This window comes from Silene latifolia, chromosome 10 (assembly GCF_048544455.1).
Source record: "Silene latifolia isolate original U9 population chromosome 10, ASM4854445v1, whole genome shotgun sequence".
Lineage (NCBI taxonomy): Eukaryota > Viridiplantae > Streptophyta > Magnoliopsida > Caryophyllales > Caryophyllaceae > Silene > Silene latifolia.
Window position 1 is genome coordinate 162,041,943 of NC_133535.1, and position 21,675 is coordinate 162,063,617.

Genomic DNA, 21,675 nt, shown 5'->3' on the forward strand with positions numbered 1-21,675 from the left:
ACCACTTGTTTAAGAAATAAGAGTCCTTACCACTCACATCAGCTAACTTTGGTACATACTTCCTCCATTCAACTCCACTCTACCACTTTGCTTTTTCACGTTCGCCAACGCGTGTTTTACGCGGTAAATATCGTTAGCTACGTATTTGCAAAATTTATAAAAGTTAGATATTTTTAATGTACTCGTAAAGACGAATCAAACAAGATCTCACATGAATATATTATCACTTATGTATTGAGAGAAAATCGAGATTGAATGTGCATTTGTGAATAGTGTAAAAAATAGAAATAGGTAGAGTGGAGTTGAATGGAGGAAGTATGTCCTGTTTATAGTGGGTTAATAAGTGGCTCGAGTAATGTTTGTAAAGTGTACATAAGTTTGGGCTTTGATTTCCTCAGCAGCATATGGCCAAGCCCAATCTAAATTCACAATGAAATTTTCTGTTAGGGCTTTCAGTCGAAAATTACTCTTATGTATTCTCAGCTCGGCTATTTCTGTTGAAGAATCGTTTTACTACTACTTTGCAGAAAGAATAGCTTGGTTTGATGGTACACAATATCATTGGGTTAGCTTATAAACATTATTCACGAGTCGTTCCGGTCATCTGAAAATTGCGTCTCTACATGATCTCCGTTAGCACAGCACAAGAGACCGGAGTTCACGACACCAAATGAAAATCACATGGTAATAGGCAATAGCAACAAATAGCATCTAACGTGTCGACAAATGAATGAACCATTCTCTGTTAGTTTGAATAATGCAATATACTATTCCTTCTATGTAAACAAAGCAGAAAAATGTGGAAAGAATTGTGGTATGCTATCGCTAAGAATCTAACTAACTATACATTCTCTATAGCTGCTGATGTTGTTCCCTAGTTCATATATCGGCCTAAACTATAAGGTTACGACAGGTAGTGTCGCAAGGATATGGACAATCTATCAACTTTGTCACGTTTCGCTCAAAATACCAATTTCCCACTGCTTCTGCAATAGCCTGCAAGATAAGCATTCATCAATACATCTTTTGCTAATTTTACAGAAATTTTTAACAAAGGGGTAAGGTTCTGTACATACGACCCCTTAACAAGCAGTGCGCGAGTCTTTGAAACACTGGCTTAATCATGTTGTATATTTTGTTTGCGCGAAAAATCTTACTGAGGTTCATCATTCAGTAAAAAACAAAAAGAGTAAGTACCTGGTTATGCACTTTGGGGGAGTCTACTGCGAACCAGGTATCCTGTGACTCACTTTGGCAATGTGCAAAGCATGAGTTTATATACATTCCTCCTGTAATTGATTTCTTATAGAAAGGGTATATAGCTTTCAGCATTTCCACCCGATAATCTGCAAATACGGTCTTAAGATTAGCTCTATAATTTAGATGTCGGGTTATTAGGATAATTACTTTGATGTATACTTGTGAAAACTATGAAATCTGATAACCTTGCAATACTTCAATCTGGTTTTCTGTGCATACTGTTATGTTATTCTTGCAGTGATTCCAATGTCCATGCAAATCAGCAGAAGGCGGTACCAAAATGTGATGAAACTGCCACAGTAAATGAAACCCTTTAATTAAGCAAAGAAGAAATCCATGTATGATCCTTTAGTCTAATTAGGAGGTCTAAACCAAGTGCCTTGAGTCCAGTGGAGTGCGGGTTAAACCTCAAAGCTTGCAATTGCAGGAGTTGCGAGGTCCCGGGTTCGACTCCCTGGGGCGACATAGGCTATGGTTACCTGTCTTCCTACGGGATGATTTACATGGCACACGTGGTTTGCAGGGTATTGCATGTGCCCGGGGGGATTAAATCCCTCGTCAGGGAAAAAAAAAATTAAAAATTAGGTGGTCTAGCTAACAGTGTACCTGATACACGTCGTAAGCAGAGTTTAAGATGAAGAATGGAGTGTTTATGTAACCTAGGACATGCTGTGGGAAGAAACACTGAGATAAGACAGACAGTGAAGCTTGTCAGATCACCATATCATGAAGAAGTGAGACAATTATCGAGTGGTATTTTATAATCATACCTGCCAAGGATCGGTTTCAGAGGTGGTGCAGTTACTGTTCAGACTTTGTTCTACTCCCTGTAATTGCATTTGTTAATACTATACAGGATAACTAAGTATAGAGCGAGACTTGTTGAACTCGGTATAGATGCTTAAGGTACCTGAAGAGCAATAAGATCATAATAGAAGGACCTCATTGAGTAGTTCTGGCTTATATCTGTTCTGCAACAGACAGAAGCACAATTTTGACGGATTTTGTTAATTATTGAAACTAGAGAGGGGCAAAAAGACTGAGAAACCTCGAGATCAATATTGAAACCGATATCTAGTAGCATGGTTAAAAAGTTAGAGGACTCACGCATCCAGGAAAAAACCTGCATCACTCAAACATTTGGCACTAGCATTTCTTGGTAGAAATCTGGTGAAGCTGTCACAATGCAAGAACACAGCTAAACCCCCGGCAGAGCAGCCAGATAACAAAGCCTGCAAAGTACAAGATAGCGGAATATTATTTACAGCTTCCGCCTCTTCTAAGACACGCTACATTTCAAAAAATTACCGCTCCCAGAAAAGTGTTAGTTTGTTTCTGTCCTTCTATAAGGATTAGAAGGTCAAATTCCCCTTTGAAAATGCAGTGGAAACTCCAGTTTGGGTTAAAGGTTTAGATACATTACATTCAGTGACAGTAACTAAAACACTCGGAAATTGCTGTACAATGTAGCCGCGTTTTACATATATATGGAGTAGGAGTCGTTCAATGCAATTTTCATTGTGTCATGTGAAAACAATCGTCTTTATGTTTTCAACACGTGCAAAGTTACATGCTTTCGACCCTTCGTATTCTGCTGTAGACGGGAGCACTTGATGCAAGGGAAGGAAATACAATTCAGACAAACATGCTCTAAATATAGCTTATAGCAGAAGAATACCTCTTCTGCATGCGCTAAACCTTTGGGAAGAAGATCAGAAATAATTGCTTGCCAAATTTTTTGCCCTCTGAAGTACAGCAATGAGGTCTGTTTATCGTAAATGTCAATGTTACAGAAGAAGATTGCCAACTACAGAAACTGATAGCTGCACTTAAGTTTATAAATTTTACCCCATTGTCGAACTTGGAATCTCCGGCAAAGGAAGCTCCATCACAATATCTAAGCTTCACCCGGTTCCAATTATAAAAATCTGAGCATATTACAGAATCAGAAAGTCAGAATTAAGAAAAACCGCCAAAATTGCTTTCAGATTCTCATGTTATTATTTGCTTACACCAGCAAACATCAAATTTTTACTGTCATCAATTATGTTCATTTAGCATTCATTTTCCGGCTAAAATTCCCTGGGAACCTCCATTTAGTGTTACACTGATTAACATTCATAACTAGCTAAAATCGGACTGAACGCTGAATCGCTGATACAATGATATGCAAGATCTCAACTTTAAACCCTCATAAACTAATTAAGCTGCTGATAAAGGGGTGACCCAAGTAAGTTTGTCTAGTTGACTTTACTACCAACAGAAGCTCTGACCTAATTTGGTTGTTTTCCTAGATTACATCTATGTACAAGAAGAATGCATGTGATACTGAAGCTGTACAACTGAAAAAACAAACTAAGACCATCAGAGTAATAATGAAGGACCACTATGCAGCAAAGTTTTACATTAGGGAATTCTCACTTTCCATTTTCCTCGTTATACAACCGCAACATTAACTCAGTGCCTCTACAACTTCACCTAAAACCGAGTAAAGGGTCCCTTAAAACACAAAGAGATTGTTTCTGAATGCTTGCGTATTAAATACACGATACCAAAAGAGTTACGCGGTCTCCAAAGCTATGAAAATCAATTTAGGAAACCGAAATTCATGATCTCATTACTTTCTTTCCTTGCTTAGTTAAATACTTGACTATTTTTTTCTTAGAAATTGGAAGAAGACAAGAATAGAACGTGTGATGAACATGGATTTGTCTTCAAGTATGACATTTGTTGACTGCCATGACAACAGTTTCCTGACATAAAACTAAATAGTCACAAGAACCTGAGCTAAATTTCAAGGTACTGAAAAAGAAATTTCATCTTATCAATGTGCAGGAAATAAACAGGAAATTGTGGCTTCTATTCTGTATAGTATGTGTATTAAGCAGCAAGTACTAAGTACTAAGTTAAGAGAAATGCTAACGAGCTTCTATTTTCCGTCTTTTCTCCAACCTTCTCTTCTCACAGAAAATTAAAGTACCTTCTATGACGGTCAGAAATTTCAAAGTTTTTAGTTAAAATTTTCCAATTTTTTTGAGTTTTCCTTTCGCTCTTGTTGGGGTCAATCCCTGGCTCCGCCACTGGGCCGACTAGGCTATGGCTAAATTTAACATTTTTTCAAAAAAATTAATTATGACTAAATTTAGAAAACATTAATGGATCAGCCCTAGGTTAACTTTGTTCATACCTTCTATGAATGACAAATGCAAGTGATTACAAATTTACCATATGTTAATTTTATCGGTTTATGAGAGGAAAAGATCCGAAAGAGACTGTCCGTAACATTGTGAACTAAGTTAATCAGTCACTAATAAAAGTGTTAAGCCCATTTTTTTTCGCACATGTTGTAGGTGAAAATATGGACAAATTATTCCAGACTGTCATGTTTTGTAGAAGGTTACATTATGGCCACAAACTTTGTTGTCTTTATGCTTTTAGTCAAAAGATTTAAGATTTGTAACTTTACAAAAGGAAACTATGATACTTCTAATCTCTTGTTGTAGGGTAAACCTTGAACTTATTAATCAATTAGGTCTAAATTAGTCACTTAAATTGGGGTACATGAATCAATCAATGTTAAAATAAAAATAAAAAAAAATCGCCACTTTTAAAATTTCGTTACACATTGTCGATATTCGACAACATTTAAAATAAGTTGATATTTGGCTGTTACAAGCGATATTTGGCCAAAACAAGCCATTACCAATCCAATGAAAAATGTCAAGCACATTGTCATTCTACTATTGATATTATGCTACTTCACGTCTTAAGTTCGAACCCCTTAATCCAAACTCCTTTAGCCTCTCTAGACAAAAATTGAAGCATTTGGATAAATTGGACCTCACAGGTTATATTATAAGACTGTCGTATGACGCGACCACTTAAAAAGTGACCATTTTATGTTAAAAAATGGTCACTTTTGACCTTTTATCCATCACACTATCACAGCATGCAACGGTGGCAACCAATAAGTACTAATCATCCAAAAAAATAGTTAGGGAGTAATGGAAAAAGTGTAGGTACCAGGGTTAAGGGAGTGATTGTTGCTTAGGATTCCAGAAAAGACTTCAAATTTAGTCATGTAGCGTGTGGAACCACGGCGTGTAATAGCCCTCTCCAAGCATGACTCTACATCATTGCACCATCCTCCTCCCTGCCGACATCTCATCATATACTTCATCATTTCATTTATACCCAAATAACCCAATATACATAATCATACCAATGAACAACTAACTTTAAAATGTCTTTTACATATATATCGGGTATACAACGTCATCGTAGAACAAATCAATTTAAATATTGAAGTATTAGGGTTTTGAACTCTGATCATTTGCTTAGAATAAGAAGTTAGACTAGCTTCATTTTACCATGTTGATAATTTTGTTAGTAAATGTTATCCATAAAATCTCATTATAAACGACACATATCCGTATATAAATAAAGACGGGTCAAATACAATATCACATTCCTTAATAGGACAAGCAACAAGCTAAGTGGGGTGGTGAGTACCAAAAATGTCACCACTTTTAAGCTATTTGACCCGTCTTTAGCTATAGACGGATATATCCGTCTATAGCAAGACTAGTTGAATGTTATTTAACTTATTGAACCACTAGAGCCGATAGTCCATTTTTTTATTGTAAGATTGTTTTATTTTTATGACTTATATGAAAATTAAACTCATGTACAATTTATAGTATTAAAAAATATCGAGTTATTCGCAAGCTTTTCGAGTCGAGCTTGGTCTTGCTCGACTTTACTCACAAAGGACCCGAGCGGAGCACGAGTTAAGCTCATAGAGTCGAGCTTTGACCGAACTTTAACCGAGTCAATCTCAAGCTACTCGCGAGCTGTCTCGTTACATTACCACACCTAAATGTGATGATTCAACTAATTGGTACTCCTTAACTAGCTATAATGCTTAATTAGCTAGCTACACAGCTCACATTGCACATGGACCATTAGGCGACATTGTCAACATATATGAACTAGTGAACTACTAGAACACTACTACACTGTCTATGAAAACGACACGCATAAGATTAAAAATTTAAGGAAATGGGTTGTTCACAAATCATAATCAACCAGCAGCCGGAAACTAACTAGAGTGTTAATGCCGGTTGGTCCACATAAATTGGATAAATGAATAGACTTATCTAATTAAAGCATACTCTCTATCATTTTAATTAATAATAATAATAATAATTAATGAATTTGTTGTTGAGACGTCTCAAACTTAATAAAGATCGACTATTCGAAGAATTCATAGATCTCATCCATAATACTTCCCAACATCCACTAGCACAAACTTGATTGAAACTTGTTGATTATTATGGAAACGTTTGTTTCAAACTTTATAGTACTATGTAACTTTAATATGACACAAAATGTTATGGTACAAAATAATCTACACCGACTCAATTTCAGCTCATTTTAGTTCAGTTCAGTTTTATTCAGTTCAGTTCAATTTTTCTCTTCACAAATTAACCTTTTATTTCAGATTCATTCAATTGTTCAGTTCAGTTCAGCTCCATTAAATTCAGTTCAGACTTCAGATAGTTTCACTCCAAAAGAACAGGGGCTACATCTCATCTTTACGCATCTTATTTAACATTTAGATCTGGCCAAATGAACGGGCCAATCCGGCCTAACCCAGCACTCGGGTCAACATTTCCCAAGCCCGGCCAACCCGCCCCTCGATCCCGGTATGACTCATGAACTGTCCAGGCCGGTTCAAGGTCGAAGAAAATGGACCCAGCCCGCCCTTGAACCATTGAAAACAAAAAAAAAAATAAAAAAAAATTTACACTAGACTCGGGTCGGCCTCCCTTAAACCGGCCCGGCCAGCCCGTCGTACCCTCCAAGGGCCATGCATGGTCGAGTTGGGTAAACCCGGCCCGTGACCACCTCTAGCAAGAGCTAAATCAATTAGAATAAATTATCAAAAATAGTGTCACTATAAAGTATACCAAATTGTGTAGGTACCAACCAGTTTAATTGATAAACTCATGAGAGATGTTACTCATGACTTAAGTTTAAGGCTTTGTTCTTTTCGGCTGAATTGAATTAAATGAGATTGAGTTGAATTAAAACTAAATTGAATGGAGTTGAGCTGGAATGAATGAAGCTGAAGTAAGAGATAATTTTATGAAGAGATGAGCTGAACAAAACTGACTAAAGCTGAACTGAACGGAATAGGACCGGGCTAAATTAAAATGAGCTAAAATTATTCTAGAAAGAACCGTGCCTAAATTCCATCAACCAATCAGCACCAAAATTATCCTTATGAGTTATGACTTCCTTTACGCCAAAATAATTTATCTATCCGCTATCTAACTGACTCGATCACCATTCACCAATTGTATCCCGTTTATACACAATCTTAAATGAGCCATAATATGGCCCGCAACTTGGACTATAACTTAAAAGTCCGTATACTAGAGTAACAGTGCACCTCATTATGCGATTTGATTGCAAACCCTTTTTGACATAAAAGCCAAAGGAATAAGATTCTTTTGAGAAAAATGTTGGCTAATCCAAAAGTGTAAACTATTGAAATCAACTAAGATACGTACAAAGTACAAACAATTGAATATTAACCCCTTTTGCAAATTCTTTAACACCCCGTTTTCAGTTCAATTAACTTTAAATTTCACGTTATTCCTTATGTTATGCTGTTCTCGTGACTCATTTAACACAATAAATAAACTGAGTCGATAATTCTCATGAATACAATGTTGTATAGTTTTCTAATGATAGTCAAGTTTGAAATATCGTTATATACGATAATTTATGATGGGTAGTAAGGATTTGAAAGTTAAACCTTTAAACCGAAAGATTTTATATTTAATAATAAAATGCACATCAATATTTAAAAGATAATTACCTCAAATTGTAAAAGCCAATTGCGTGCACCAGCACCGAATCCTCTATGTAAATGATACGCAGGTAAACTCCCATCCAAGCAATCTTCATAACACCACCCACCATTTTCACAAAATTATTTGGATGCGACGTAAATAAAAAATAATTAATATTATTCGTAGATAAATATTTAGTTTTGGAATTCATGTTATGTCATAAACGGAAAATATCCATATTACGTATTAGGAGAAAATGTATTTCTTCATACGTAATTGTCTAATATAAATATAGATATTTTCCGTTTAAAACATTAACATTAATTCCAATAAGGGCTTCTTTCGTCTCATTCATTTGTTTATTTTTTCCTCTTGGAGTATTTTAACTGAAAGTAAACAAATGATTGACGGAAAGTATAATTTTGATACTATAGCAAAAAAAGAGAAAATGCATACAAGCGCCAAGAGCAGCGGCTCTATCTATATTCACCAATGTCATACCAACCAAAAGCCGTGACGAATGGTGGTTTGGTTGAGCGTACGCGTACCACGGTCCGAATGTCAGGATCAACAGTAGTACACTCACGCTTATAGTTAACAACATTGTATAATTTTTTAAAAAAAATATGAATAAATGAATATAATTGGTTAATTTGTATATTTGAAGGTATATGAATTTTGGAGTAGGTCTTTTGAAAGACGATCGGATATAAAATGATGTAAAATGGGTAAGTGAATAGAGAAGGGGAGTTTTATTAATTGGGAGAAATTGTTAAGAGTTGGAAGAGGAATATAAATGGCGGGAAGAGTATGAAAGGAGAAGGTATAAAGATTAGAGGAAAATGAAAATGGTAGGAGAGACATGCTTTTGAGGGAAGATAAAGAGTGTGTTTGTGGGTCCAATTTGCATATGGTTTGATTATGATTGAATTTGTGATTTATGAGATCGAGCCAAAAAAAAAAGGAAATTAAGGAAATATTAAAAGACAAATTGGCCCGATTTATAAATACGTCTTACGTTTAATGAAGGGGTTTAAAATCATTCTTTTTTTCAATTGGTCTGTGACGGGTTATCATTTGTGACGGATATTTTGTGACATAAAATGGTAACAAAATGGGTTAGTGGAGAAAGGGGACCACATAAATAGTGTTGCAGAGAGAGAAAAAATGGATATATTGTGAGGTAAAATGGTATCCGTCACAAGCTTGTGACGGATATGTCATGTCTTCAATGAGAATTTGTGTCTTTTTTTTTAAGTCGTCTTGGAGAATGGAGGTTTTAAATCATTTTTTTTTGTCGGCTTGTAGGCCATTAATTAATTTTATGGTTTTACAAGTCGGGGCTAGCAAGGGCGCTCACCTCCGTTGAAAAATGAAATTTCGAAAATTCTAGTTAAATTTACAAAATTCTTCGCCTCCTAACCATAAATCCGGGCTCTGTCACTACAATTTCACTAACCAATCTCATGATTTTCAATAATTAGGGTTAAATAACATAATTGAAAAAATGTTTGTATTTGGATCTAAGTCATCCAACATTCCAACCCTAATACCAAGTACTGAAATAAATAACGCTAACTTTTACAATCTAAAACTGGTAAGATTTGATGGAATAACCGTCAATTAATGTCTCAATTAGTTGGTTTTGTACCAACACGACTCGATTCAAGATGACTCATAATTTAAGAGTGTCAAATTTAAGGAATTTTTTTCTTTTAGTTTATTGAGCATTGTGATTGTTTTGGGTGGGACGTAATTTTTTTCCTATGTGTGAGGAGGTATACTAAGTAAGTGGGCCTTTGACAAATTGAGAGTGGAAGTTGAACAAACTTGGGAGTTGATTGGGTTGATTAACTTGATTTGTTGAAGTGAGCCTAATTTATCCGCGACTCTCGCTTCTTGTGTGACTTCCAGCTCCAAATGACCAAATTGTATCAAGTTGTTAAAAAGAAGCCTTTGTTTTTCATCATTTCTACCTGGCTATGTTGTGGGAGTTGACTAATAAATTGACATGTTTACTATAGCTTAGTCAAGCTAGAATGCAACCATTGTAGGCAAGAATTCACTTAACCTACTTCTTGGAAGGAGATGGAGAAAAAGTTGTATTGAGTGACGGATCGTAGAACAAACGATAAAGGGGTTGTGGTCTAAGTTGTTAACTTCGTGTGTGAATATCTAATACTCTATCGCTTAGCCAAGGGGGTTCGGACGATAAATTTACATGGAAAGATGATAACTAGGAGAGAACGGACCTCCTCCCGACACAACTAAGGCCCTCCACTACAAATTTTACTCATTCAAAACACTTGATAATTAGAGTATTACATAGCATTTAGAATAAAGGGAAAAAAAGATCGAGGTTGATCTTGAAAGAGCCATGTGAAATAACGATTTTCGTCATGTCATTTTTTGGTGTTAAGTGAGTCATAAGGTCGAATATACTACTGATGGGATTTGGACTTAGATCATGAGTATTTCTCATGAGTTTACCAGGTAAACTAGCTAACATCTTTTATTTTAACTACCTTTTTGCCATGCCCTAATAGAACTATTTGCGATTAGGAATTTGAACTCGTATATAAAGTACTTTATTTCGAGCACTTTGAATAATTTATTTTAGGGTTATTTAACATGAATACTCTAACTTATTGGTGGTATTCTCGTAATACTCTGAACTTTACTTTAACCCATAATAAACCACACTATTGACCCCCTATTCTAATAATATACCTGAGTCCTTTTAGACCTGTTAACACAGGTAATACAACCGGTACCACTCCATCTTCCTCTCACCACTCCTCCCCCATTCTTCATCTTCCATTAACACCAACACTTTAGCACCTACACCACTACCCCTTTACACCAGCGGCTCTCCACCACCATTCACCACTCACGACATCACCGTTCTCAAAGACCGTTAGCACCAACATCATCAAACAAAACCCGAAATCAATTTGGGATAAATATCAACTGCAAAACACCATCCTCCTGACTTACTTTGACTACTTTCCGCCACCATAGATCGTCCTCGTCGCTTCACCAAACCCGAATCCCAAATCCCAAATCAATTTGGGGTAAATGTCAACTGGTTGTGGGTTCTTCTTTGGTGCTTCTCAATTGTCGACCTCCATTCTACATGTTCCCTTTTTTCATCTCATCTCCAACCTCGTACGTTACGCATCGACAGCTGGATGCCGACGTACCACAGGGGACAAGACCAGGTGACCAACATCCCTGGGAATCGCGAATGATTTCCACTCTCTTGCTCTTCAACTTCACTCCGGTCAACACGATTTTAATGGTTCTTGAGGTGTTGGTGGTGGTGGATGAGCTTTGGGCTTTGTGGGTCGAGACTTGGGTGTGGCGGTCTGCGGTGATCGTGGTGCTGGTGATAGATTATAATTTGTGTATTTTTTTTTGGTAAGGGGTGCTGGTGATACATTATTAGACTAGGGAAAGATAGGTGGATGGATTTGTGAATTACAAGGAAATAATGGAATAATAGGGTCATTTAACTTGTTAAACAGGTAGCAGGTCACCCGTTACATTATTAGAATAGGGGGTCAATAGTATGGTTTATTGTGGGTTAAACTAGAATTCAGAGTATTACGAGAATACTACCAATAGGTTGGAGTATTCAGGTTAAATAACCCTTTATTTTATGTTACAAATTATTCGGTGAGTCAATCTTATAGATAAAAGTCACTGAATCAATACATTTCTTATAACCATAACTAGCATAGATCCCGCGCTATGCGCGGTATATATAGAATATTTATTTTCTAGGGTGTTAATTATAATGAAAAACTAATTAAAGAGAATCGAGTAACATTATGAAATGTGTATTTTTATGAAATAAATATATTTTTTTTAACCATGAAATTAATGATTTATTTATTTAAATAATTCTCCAAATATTTTAATGAATTTTCTATTATCACAAAGTTAATGGTACATATGTGTCAAATTATTCTCTAAAATTAAAATTATAACATTTAATGAAGAATTTACAACGTGCAGTTTATAATTTAACATCAAATTTAATTTATTTTGATGAAAAAATTATAACAATTAGCAAAGTTAATAGTTTAATAAAAAAGATAGTTTATAATTTTAATCTATACTAAATAGTTTAATAATTTTAATCTATACTAAATAGTTTAAAGAAGGAATATTTTATTTGTTTCTTGAATTAGATAGATGCATTTGGAGGGAAATAAGAGAAATATTATTCTCTTAGTAGTAAAGGAGATTTTATTAGTAAATATAGATAGTGAATATAAATTAAATAGGAAATAAATATTACTATCTAGTATAATTCACTTGGGCGGGAAATGCAAGCGGGAAAATATAGAGATGTGTTAATCTTTTAGTCTATAGGGGATTATAATAACTTGTACTCGTAATGTTTAAAATTTTATTTGACAGTCATATTCTATGATGATATCTAACATTTTCATATAAGGTTGTCATTCTACCAAGTACCAATAAGGGTTGGTCCCAACTCCCAACGGCAAAGAGTACACCTTGTGTCCTTGAAGTTAAGGGTTTGAGTCTCGTTGAGTTAAAATATAACCATGTTCACAGACGATATGTAAACACCACCTTAAGTCCTCCAAGTGTGCCGATGGTCTGCCTTGACCTTGAACTTGATAAGGCCTACAATAATCAAGATGAATTTTATGGTAAATAAATACAAGTACTTATGTTAATAAGGTTATTATTTTTTCATTTTTCAATAGTGCATATCATATTGTAGATTTGTAGACATTCCAATGGTCCAATATGCGCGAGAGTTGAATGGAGAAGAGCCATCACATTATTATGATTTCGACGGTCCATGGATCATAATTGACATAACCCACTCTGGGCCCAAAGTACCCACTAACCAACAAAATCTACCCACAAAAAATGGAAGAGAAAAAGGATTACGCATCTGAGGTAGTACCTCATACTTTGTAGTTTTTGAGCATATACACATTTTTTCTGAGCATATTACCATTTATAAATATAGTTTTTGAGCAATATTATATTTTTTTAGTGTACTGTTTTAGTAAATGTGCTCAAAAACTTTATACTAAAGTAGAACTCAAAAACTTTAAAATAAAACTCAGAAAATAAACAATAAGAGGTAGTATCTCAGATGTATAGTCTATGAACTGCTTTACTACAAATAGGATTATACATCCAGTTGTACCATAAGCATGGTACAACCAAGTATAAGAATCCGAGCTTATGTGTATTCTTTCTGAGCTAATTTAAATTTTATGTTTTTAATGTGTAAATGAATGAACTCAATACTTTCTAATAAAGCTCATATTCTTTAATATAAAGCTCGGATACTTTGACACAAAGCTCGGGTTCAACACCGTACAACATATACAACTGGTTGTATAGTCCATAAATTGATCACTTTACCAACTAAACTAGTTAACATTTGCATATTAGAGTTATTGAAACAACATTTATGCAAGAAAAGGGACCAAATGCAAAATACGTCAAATTTTACGTTTACAATTCCATACTTTCACAAATTTCAAAGAAAATAAGACGATTTCACCCTGTTAGATGTTTTATTTATATGAAAAATAACGCATTTATTATTGTTATTAATAAATAAGTATTTTATTATATTTTTATACAAATAGACTGACCGTCAATAATACAAGTAAATATAATAACTTTCCTTTACTTCAATCTGACTGTTTTTTATGTAACTAAAGAGTCAAAAGGGTGCTTACTGTGCAAGTGTAGAACAATTCCCAATAACACCAATTTTCTTGCATTTTTCTTTGCCCAAAATCTCCTTCAATCCAAGGTTAGTCCAAACTTCATATCCCTTAATTCTTCACATTTTTAATTACTAGTATTCATCATTTTTTGTTCATGTATTTCTTGAAAGATCTCTTTTTGCATTATATGATTTGGGTATTTGTTTATATTGGGTATATATATATTTATATCTGGGATTAGTTTTACTGTTTTACTGTTTGATTTGCAATCCCTAATCATAGTTACTCGGTTACTCCATCTGTTCAAACAATTCAATTCGTTTATTAAAATACACCTCACATAGTCACATATATTGAACAAACGTATGAAATTGGCTCGAATAATACGGTTAATACTAGGTTGAGGATAAATGGCATTAAAATTTAGGGGTAATTTCTGAAAATTGATCTGAGGCATTTTAGTTGTAGTTTAGAGAATGAATAAATACGGTTAGGCGCCATTCTTTTGGACTTAATTCCACTTCAGTTCAAGTTAGGTTGCATTAGATAGTTTCAGTTCGAAAGAATAAGGCTTTAGTATCAGTGATGAGCTTTATAGAGTGCTGGTTGCTTTACGATTTACGATTGTTTCTCGAGATGCGACTTGTTAGTATTGTTATAACTATTGGTTCTAAGCAGAGGCGAGTCCAGGATTTTGATTTTGGTGTAGCAAAATATATACTCAAGGTAGAGTGTATAGATAATTAGTGTGAAAGCCGTAAATATTGGTGTAGCAAATCACGAAATTCTAACTGAATTTTTTTGGTTTTGGTCTACCGGCTGCTACACTGTAGCCGTACATGGCCTCGCCCCTGGTTCTATGCTCCGTAGAGACTAGAGAGTGCTTTATATGACTAAAAATGTGACAGGATTGGGTACATCATACTGGTGTTATTTACATGAATGCGATCTTGACTCTTGAGTCATATGGTGTTTATCGTTCTCCTGAGAAAGTTTCTAGTGTCTCGACATTATTCATTCTCTTTTGCATTCAGCGTGTAATTTTCTCCTCTTTAGCAAATAATATGAGTGAGGTTAAGCTTTTCTTGGTAAAATGTTTTGATGTGTCACCACTTGTATTAGTTTTAGTATGATATTGACTCATCGACTCTTCCTACTTGACATATTTCAGGTTGCAGGGTTTCTTTGGTCCATTTAACACCAGAGAAAAACTGCAGCTTTGGTTGCAGAACTTCGTACAGTTAAGAGTTCAATTGACTGGCTGAAGTGTTGAATGCGGAGATAACTATGGGTTCATTGTGGCAACTTGTATTTCTGTTAGAGCCTGCGCCTATCACTTTAATTATAACGGCAGTTGCCGTGACTTCTGGGTCTGCATTTCGAGCTCTTAGTCATGGAAAAGAGATGGAAAGAAATCACGATTTGTCTGAAGCATCAATTACCTTGGATAGGTCTCAGGCACTTATGATTCCAGTAATGAGTTCGTTCAGTTTGATTTTGATGTTTTACTTGTTTTCTTCGGTGTCGCAAATCCTCACAGCTTTCACGGCAGTTGCCTCAGCGTGCTCTCTTTTCTTTTGCCTATCGCCTTATGTCAATCATGTCAAGTCACAATTTGGATTGGCGGATCCTTTCGTGTCGCGGTGTTGTTCAAAGTCGTTCACACGAAGCCAAGGGTTCCTGTTAGTTGCATGCTTTGGAATGGTGTCGGCTTGGCTTGTAACCGGACATTGGATTTTAAACAACATGCTCGGTATTTCATTGTGTGTTGCATTCGTAAGCCATGTGCGACTTCCAAATATAAAAGTATGTGCAATGCTCTTGGGGTGTTTGTTTATGTATGACATATTTTGGGTTTTCTATTCTGAGAGATTTTTCGGGGCAAATGTAATGGTTTCGGTAGCAACTAAGCAAGCATCAAATCCTGTTCACACCGTAGCTCACAGTTTGAGTCTTCCTGGTTTGCAATTAATCACTAAGAAGTTGGAGCTACCGGTTAAGATAGTTTTCCCAAGAAATTTGCTAGGTGGGATTAATCCAGAAGGATACAGTACGGGCTTCATGATGCTTGGTCTCGGAGATATGGTATAACATCCTTTCACCTGAATCAGCTAATCTCACCGTCTTTATTGAGTTTGACTTGGATTTAAGTACATTGCTTATTTGCATTTCTTAGCTAAATAAGGTGTAGGGAAATAGATGGATTTATTTTTCCTCCTACAAGGATAGTTAAAATACCTCTTATCATAGGAAAGATTTGTACGGAATACGTCAAAATTCCACTGCCCTACCCTCCCCTGAAATCTTCCGTTCTACATCTGTATCCAAACAATGCATTAATCTTCTCATTAAAGCTAAAAAGATTGTTACTGTACCGGTGGGTTATTGTTCCATGCTTTGGGCTTAACTTAAACTAAATGACATTCTTAGGACAACTGTTGTTGACCTTGTTGTCATCCTCTGCCATGCACAAACTGAGCGTGATATGCTAGTTCAGTATCCTCGTGTCATTTGTTGGCTAGTAGTGTGTATATTACGCTCTCATTAGCAGTGAAGTTACCGTATTGTTTGTTTATTCATGGACAACTCTTCGAAGCGTGGTAATTTTCGTCCTGTTCGAGTACAACTTCCCTTAGTAGAGTGATTTTCACGCAATTGCCTCAAATATGTATTTTATGTACATTTAATTTTTCTTGCCACATTTTTATCAGGCTATCCCTGGCATGCTCCTGGCGTTAGTTCTGAGCTTTGATCATAGAAAGAACAAGGATCCAATCACATCATCAAAAGGACACAAATACATATGGTATGCCATTTGTGGCTACGCTGTAGGTCTTGTAACGGCTTTAGCTGCTGGATTATTGTCTCAATCTCCGCAACCAGCACTTTTGTACCTGGTAAGATGCTTATGTTATTATTTTACACTTTATGTGAAATTGATGGTAATGGAAACTCATTTGGAACCTTTATTTATCGTTGCCAACAAAAAAAAAAAAAAAAAAAAAAAGAAACTCATTTGGAACGAGAGTTACGAGACAGTCTTGACTTCCGGGTTTGCTTGATGTGATCGGCATGAATACAATGTCATCTATTTCTGTTGCTCTGTTGGTTCTCTGCAGCATTTACATAGACATCATCATATCCATTTATTTTCAGTTTATTTTAGAGTGCTGTAGTTGGAAACTTAAAATTATTTTTTGAACTAAATACAAATAAGGACATGAACAAATTATTTATTAAATATATAAAAGGAATGCTAGTATTTTTTAAGGGGGTAAAGAAGACAATTCTTTTTATCTCTAATCCGCTAACCTAATATGCTGCTAGGAGTAGCATATTGCAAAATAGCATATTGGATCCCAATATGCTATTTCAATATGCCATTAACCAAATGCTATAAATAGCATATTCTTAAGTCAAACATGCTAATCCTCTCCAATATGCTGAAATTTGGTCAATATGTCTTCATGGTTCATCGCTTTGGTTTTTTTTTTTTTTTTTCCATTATTTGATCTACATGTCATAGTTGATATTGCACCCTCTTAATTTAATGGCGGAAAAGATTACGCACAATCAGATGATTATTCTTTGCTTCATTTGAGAATTTCAATTCCAGATTTGTAATTAATAGAATATGAATCTGAATTCCCGGTTGCTCGTTTAATGTAGGTGCCTTCAACCTTGGGTCCGATAGTTGTAGTCTCTTGGATTAGAAAAGAACTGATGGAGCTATGGGATGGTTCCTTGACAAATGTGAGTGACAAAGCTCATCCAATAGATGTATGATCTTGTCACCCAGCTCACCCCTATATTATCAGCAAGACGGATTGATATATTATTCCGTCTTGCTCTAGCGTAAGGCATGGAAATTGTAAAGTTACTGGCAGAGATTTTTCTTTTGAAGTTTCTGAGCAGGAAGTCCTCATTTGGTAACATTGAATATTTCATTATTATCGTCTTCTAAGCATATTACTTCTGTAGTTCTATTTACGGGTTATTATATTACTCCCTCTGTCCTGGTCATTTGTTGTCCTTTTCCATATTAGGGCGTCTCAGTGAGGAGTTGTTCTTTCTATTTTAAGAATGAACTTGATGAACAATTTGATCATTCACACTCAATTTGTTCCACTTGTCATTTAGTGATTGGCCCATTCCTCTTTCCTTGGTGTTTGTGCCAAAACTAAAGGATAATAATTGACCGGGACGGAGGGAGTCATGACAAATTGGCAAGTGTTGGCGATGCAGTCATGACAAAAGGCATAACTCTGCGTCAAAACTTTTCCAAAATCCTGTCCAGCTTGATCGGGTATTGAAAAGGTCCGGTAAGTGTAAGATTTGGTACACAATTCACGCGATAAGTGTCCCAGCGGCCTGTATCAGAGCAGAACACAATAGTCCAGAAGAAAACAGTACTCACATACTTGACTTCTAGCACCGTGAACACGATTTTGTGGGGGAAGAACACGATCTGAGGAGCTACTCATGAAACCAAAACAGGCGGTATTGCAGCCATTGTTTCGTAAGTAGATCACACACGTATAAAGCAGTCACGGAACAGCTAGACGTTGGTTCAAATACGGCCTTGCATAGCAATAACCCATGGGAAATATCATAAACCCAACCTGATCTACATATTATGGCTCCGAACAAACCCTTATCCTAAATGACTCGGAGTCTCCGAGTATAAAATTTACCCCGTCTGTTAATTCCTAACTTTTGATTATAAGTTTTACTCCATACCTTTAACCAAAAGTGACTTCTGATTTCATAACCAAAATCACACAGAATTATATAAAACGATTTCTTTTTCTATGACCGACTCGTAACTAGAGGGGAGCTAGCTAGTAACAAATCTAGGAAACCTCAAAAAAATTAGTTGAGATCATTTTTTGCTTATTACCCCAAATGCCCTTGTACAAGGCAATAATAATGAAGCTAAGCGGTTTTGCTCGACTAGAAATTACGTTGCTGCCCCATACTTGAAATCCTGCCTCCGCCCCTTCTTGTAAACCGATTGGGCATCGTGCTTTTCATTGATTAATTCCATATTGTCATCAAATGTTAATTAAAAATAAACATAAAGTTCCATCATGTAAAAACGAAACGAAACCGCTAATTGCAATACTAATCAAGTATTATTGACAGTAAAAACACACATCATCTGAATACTTTTAGGCAGTGATTAACACAAGTGAACCCTCCATCAACCATAAGATTATCCCCACTTATATACCTAGCATCATCACTAGCCAAGAACAGTACAGACTTCGCCACATCGTCTGCCGTCAACTCCACACCCTGCAAATTAGCATTCTTAGCCGAGAAAGCGCGAAACCCAGCAAGGACGTCTTCAGTCCTCTCATTCTCCGCCAAATGAGGGAAGGCCAAGTTTGTGGGGACAGCATAGGGAGAAACACAATTGACTCGAATCCCGTGTTGTCCTAGTTCAGCTGCCACACTTTTCGTCAGTCCTACGACAGCGTGTTTCGAGCTTGTATAGATATGAGGACCTAAACCGCCTATGCCACCTGCCACGCTACTTAGAGAAATGATTGACCCCTTTTTAGCCGGGATCATTATTCGAGCAGCATGCTTCATCCCTATAAAGACGCCTTTTACATTTATATCAAATACCTTGTCAAAATCTGAGAGATTGATACTACGGATGTCATTGCAAGGCGGGCCCGTCATCCCAGCATTGTTAACCATGATGTCGAGTGTTCCGAATTTTTCCACTGTGAAGTCAACGGCGTGTTTGACATCGTCTTCCTTGGTGACATCACAGTGACGGAAATAGATGTTTGGATCATCACCAAGGGAATCACAAAGTTGTTTCCCAGCATCATCTGCGATATCTAGTAGGCAGACTTTTGCACCGTGCTTATGGAATAAACGGACAATGCTCTCTCCTATTCCGTTTGCTCCACCTGTTACGATTGCCACTTTTCCTAGTAACCTACAGCAGTAACGCATGAGTGAAAACGAGTCAAACGAGAATTACTTGAAGAGAGAAATACAGGAGAGAGATCGAGTTACTTTGACTTGCAAGGAAAACAATCACAGCAATCAGAAATGTTTAGACCTGAGATCAGTGGTTACTGTAAATACTGGTAGACTGGTAAGGTCTATAGTTTTATTGGTCGGTCTCAGATTACATTAACACGATTCCGTGTTTCTAGAGACTAATTTGATACAATTCCCTACAACAACAAAAACAATACATCCATCCATCTTTCAATACATCACACCCTCACTTATATAGTCCTTATAGTCTTTTCTGATGCTGCAGTGCACCGACTCATTTAACTATAGACCCTACCAAAGTACCAAGTACCAATTAATCTCTTTTAAAGCACCAAAGTGCATACTTAGACACGACGATAAGCAGCACACTCCGATTTCCATCAGTGAGTCTCATAGACAGGCTCGCCTATGATTAAAATCATGATCAGTCAAAACATTTTTACAGTCTCGAAAACGAATTCAAATAATCACTGCAACCAATTTCCACAGTATCCTCAGTTCTCTACAACTCAAAGATACAGCTTTTACCCATATAACTATCCATATCAGAAATTAAAGGTCTTGCTCAAACTCCACTTCTACCACTGCTGGAAGTAGGATTTATACTTTAGGCTAGAAAAATCGAAAATTTTAACTAAAAGTTTCGATTTTTCACTGTAGGGGGACCACGCCTTTGCCACAGCCCCCTAGTTCCGCCACTGCCTACTCTGCTAAAACAACACAGTTCAATTTGACAGATTATTATGATATGATCTGCAAATCTGCAATTAGGCAAGAATTACCATTTCCCTATCTAATCCACATCTTACTGATACAATCCAATTAAGGATGCTATAAGCCTATAATTAGTTACCATGTCATAGCAAATTGGTAAAATAACAAGTATTTTCAAGCTAATAAATAATAATGTTAACTAAAAATCACCAAACTATTTGGGACACCAAATAAAGTCAATGTGATCAATCTACCCACTATCAGTGACAAAACCATGACAAATTTTCTGGGTACAGGACGGTAAAGCTCTCCCTAATAAGTTTTAACCCGTTGCATTCTCAGTGCTCGACTAGCACCTCGAATTAAGTTAGAATTAACTCTTTAACAGTTGATCTAAATGTTCATGGATTGGCAAAACCAGGACATGGGCAAACTAGTAATGCACCTACTAGGGAAAAAAATCGAAAATTCTAACTAAAAGTTTTAGTTTTTCTCTACCGGGCTGAGCGTCCATGCTAACCCCCTAGTTCCGCCACTGCATACTATCTAAGGTAAATCCATTGGAAATAAATTACTAAAAAATCAGAAAACAAGCCCAAATAGACAAACCCAAGTAAAAGTACATCAAAATCAAAAGAATTAATGAGAAAAGACAGTATAAATGATCAAATATTACATACCTTTGGTTAGGAGGCAGATCATTAATGCTACTATTGACTTGAGCAGCCATTTTTTTCTTGTTGAGCTACTATTATTCTCTTCTTTGATAGTGACTATTCTTGTTGCTATATTTCTATCTTATAAACGGCTCAAATTTAATGATAAAAAATGCGTTTTTGTCACTCAACCCATGTGGCACATGTGACATATCTCACGCAAGGCTAAACATTTCGAGTTAGTCTAATGTAAGACGGTTTTATATTAATATAATTGTAAAACAGATCTAAACACAACTTTATTAACAGTATAAGTAGTTAATAAAAGATCATGTTTTACAATAAATATGTATTAAATCTACGGGTATACTATTTGCTGGTTTTATCATATTAACATAAACAATAAGTTCCGTCTTGTGATGAAAA

The 21,675-nt window shown here is 35.9% G+C and overlaps 3 protein-coding genes across 3 annotated transcripts; 1 reads left to right on the top strand and 2 right to left on the bottom strand.

The window, feature by feature from the left end:
• Positions 1 to 671: 671 nt before the first annotated feature.
• Positions 672 to 8,976, bottom strand: LOC141606788 (pectin acetylesterase 9). The gene is made up of 12 exons (XM_074426096.1): positions 8,580 to 8,976; positions 8,150 to 8,232; positions 5,284 to 5,413; positions 3,109 to 3,188; positions 2,939 to 3,025; positions 2,368 to 2,492; positions 2,171 to 2,231; positions 2,031 to 2,087; positions 1,867 to 1,944; positions 1,446 to 1,551; positions 1,198 to 1,346; positions 672 to 996 (listed from the first exon to the last, which is right to left on the bottom strand). The coding sequence occupies exons 1-12, from the start codon at positions 8,725 to 8,727 to the stop codon at positions 892 to 894; spliced, it is 1,209 nt and encodes a 402-aa protein (XP_074282197.1). The 5' UTR covers positions 8,728 to 8,976; the 3' UTR covers positions 672 to 891.
• Positions 8,977 to 13,797: 4,821 nt separating this feature from the next.
• On the top strand, positions 13,798 to 17,837 carry LOC141606789 (signal peptide peptidase-like 1). Its single transcript, XM_074426097.1, has 4 exons — positions 13,798 to 13,941; positions 15,027 to 15,940; positions 16,567 to 16,752; positions 17,525 to 17,837. The coding sequence occupies exons 2-4, from the start codon at positions 15,143 to 15,145 to the stop codon at positions 17,639 to 17,641; spliced, it is 1,101 nt and encodes a 366-aa protein (XP_074282198.1). The 5' UTR covers positions 13,798 to 13,941; positions 15,027 to 15,142; the 3' UTR covers positions 17,642 to 17,837.
• Positions 17,838 to 18,832: 995 nt separating this feature from the next.
• On the bottom strand, positions 18,833 to 21,445 carry LOC141606790 ((+)-borneol dehydrogenase 2-like). Its single transcript, XM_074426098.1, has 2 exons — positions 21,274 to 21,445; positions 18,833 to 19,811 (listed from the first exon to the last, which is right to left on the bottom strand). Exons 1-2 carry the CDS (start codon positions 21,321 to 21,323, stop codon positions 19,013 to 19,015), a joined length of 849 nt encoding a protein of 282 aa, XP_074282199.1. The 5' UTR covers positions 21,324 to 21,445; the 3' UTR covers positions 18,833 to 19,012.
• Positions 21,446 to 21,675: the final 230 nt, after the last annotated feature.

What these genes read in the sequence shown, in the direction of transcription:
- LOC141606788 (XM_074426096.1), bottom strand. Translation starts at nt 8,727, where the DNA reads ATGTTGTTAACTATAAGCGTGAGTGTACTACTGTTGATCCTGACATTC. An exon ending in CAATCACTCCCTTAACCCTG is followed by an intron (nt 3,189 to 5,283) that starts GTACCTACACTT and finishes TAATATGCTCAG; the next exon opens with ATTTTTATAATTGGAACCGG. An exon ending in CCCCCAAAGTGCATAACCAG is followed by an intron (nt 997 to 1,197) that starts GTACTTACTCTT and finishes CTTATCTTGCAG; the next exon opens with GCTATTGCAGAAGCAGTGGG.
- LOC141606789 (XM_074426097.1), top strand. Translation starts at nt 15,143, where the DNA reads ATGGGTTCATTGTGGCAACTTGTATTTCTGTTAGAGCCTGCGCCTATC. An exon ending in TGCTTGGTCTCGGAGATATG is followed by an intron (nt 15,941 to 16,566) that starts GTATAACATCCT and finishes CATTTTTATCAG; the next exon opens with GCTATCCCTGGCATGCTCCT. An exon ending in AACCAGCACTTTTGTACCTG is followed by an intron (nt 16,753 to 17,524) that starts GTAAGATGCTTA and finishes CGTTTAATGTAG; the next exon opens with GTGCCTTCAACCTTGGGTCC.
- LOC141606790 (XM_074426098.1), bottom strand. Translation starts at nt 21,323, where the DNA reads ATGGCTGCTCAAGTCAATAGTAGCATTAATGATCTGCCTCCTAACCAA. An exon ending in GATCTGCCTCCTAACCAAAG is followed by an intron (nt 19,812 to 21,273) that starts GTATGTAATATT and finishes TTACTGCTGTAG; the next exon opens with GTTACTAGGAAAAGTGGCAA.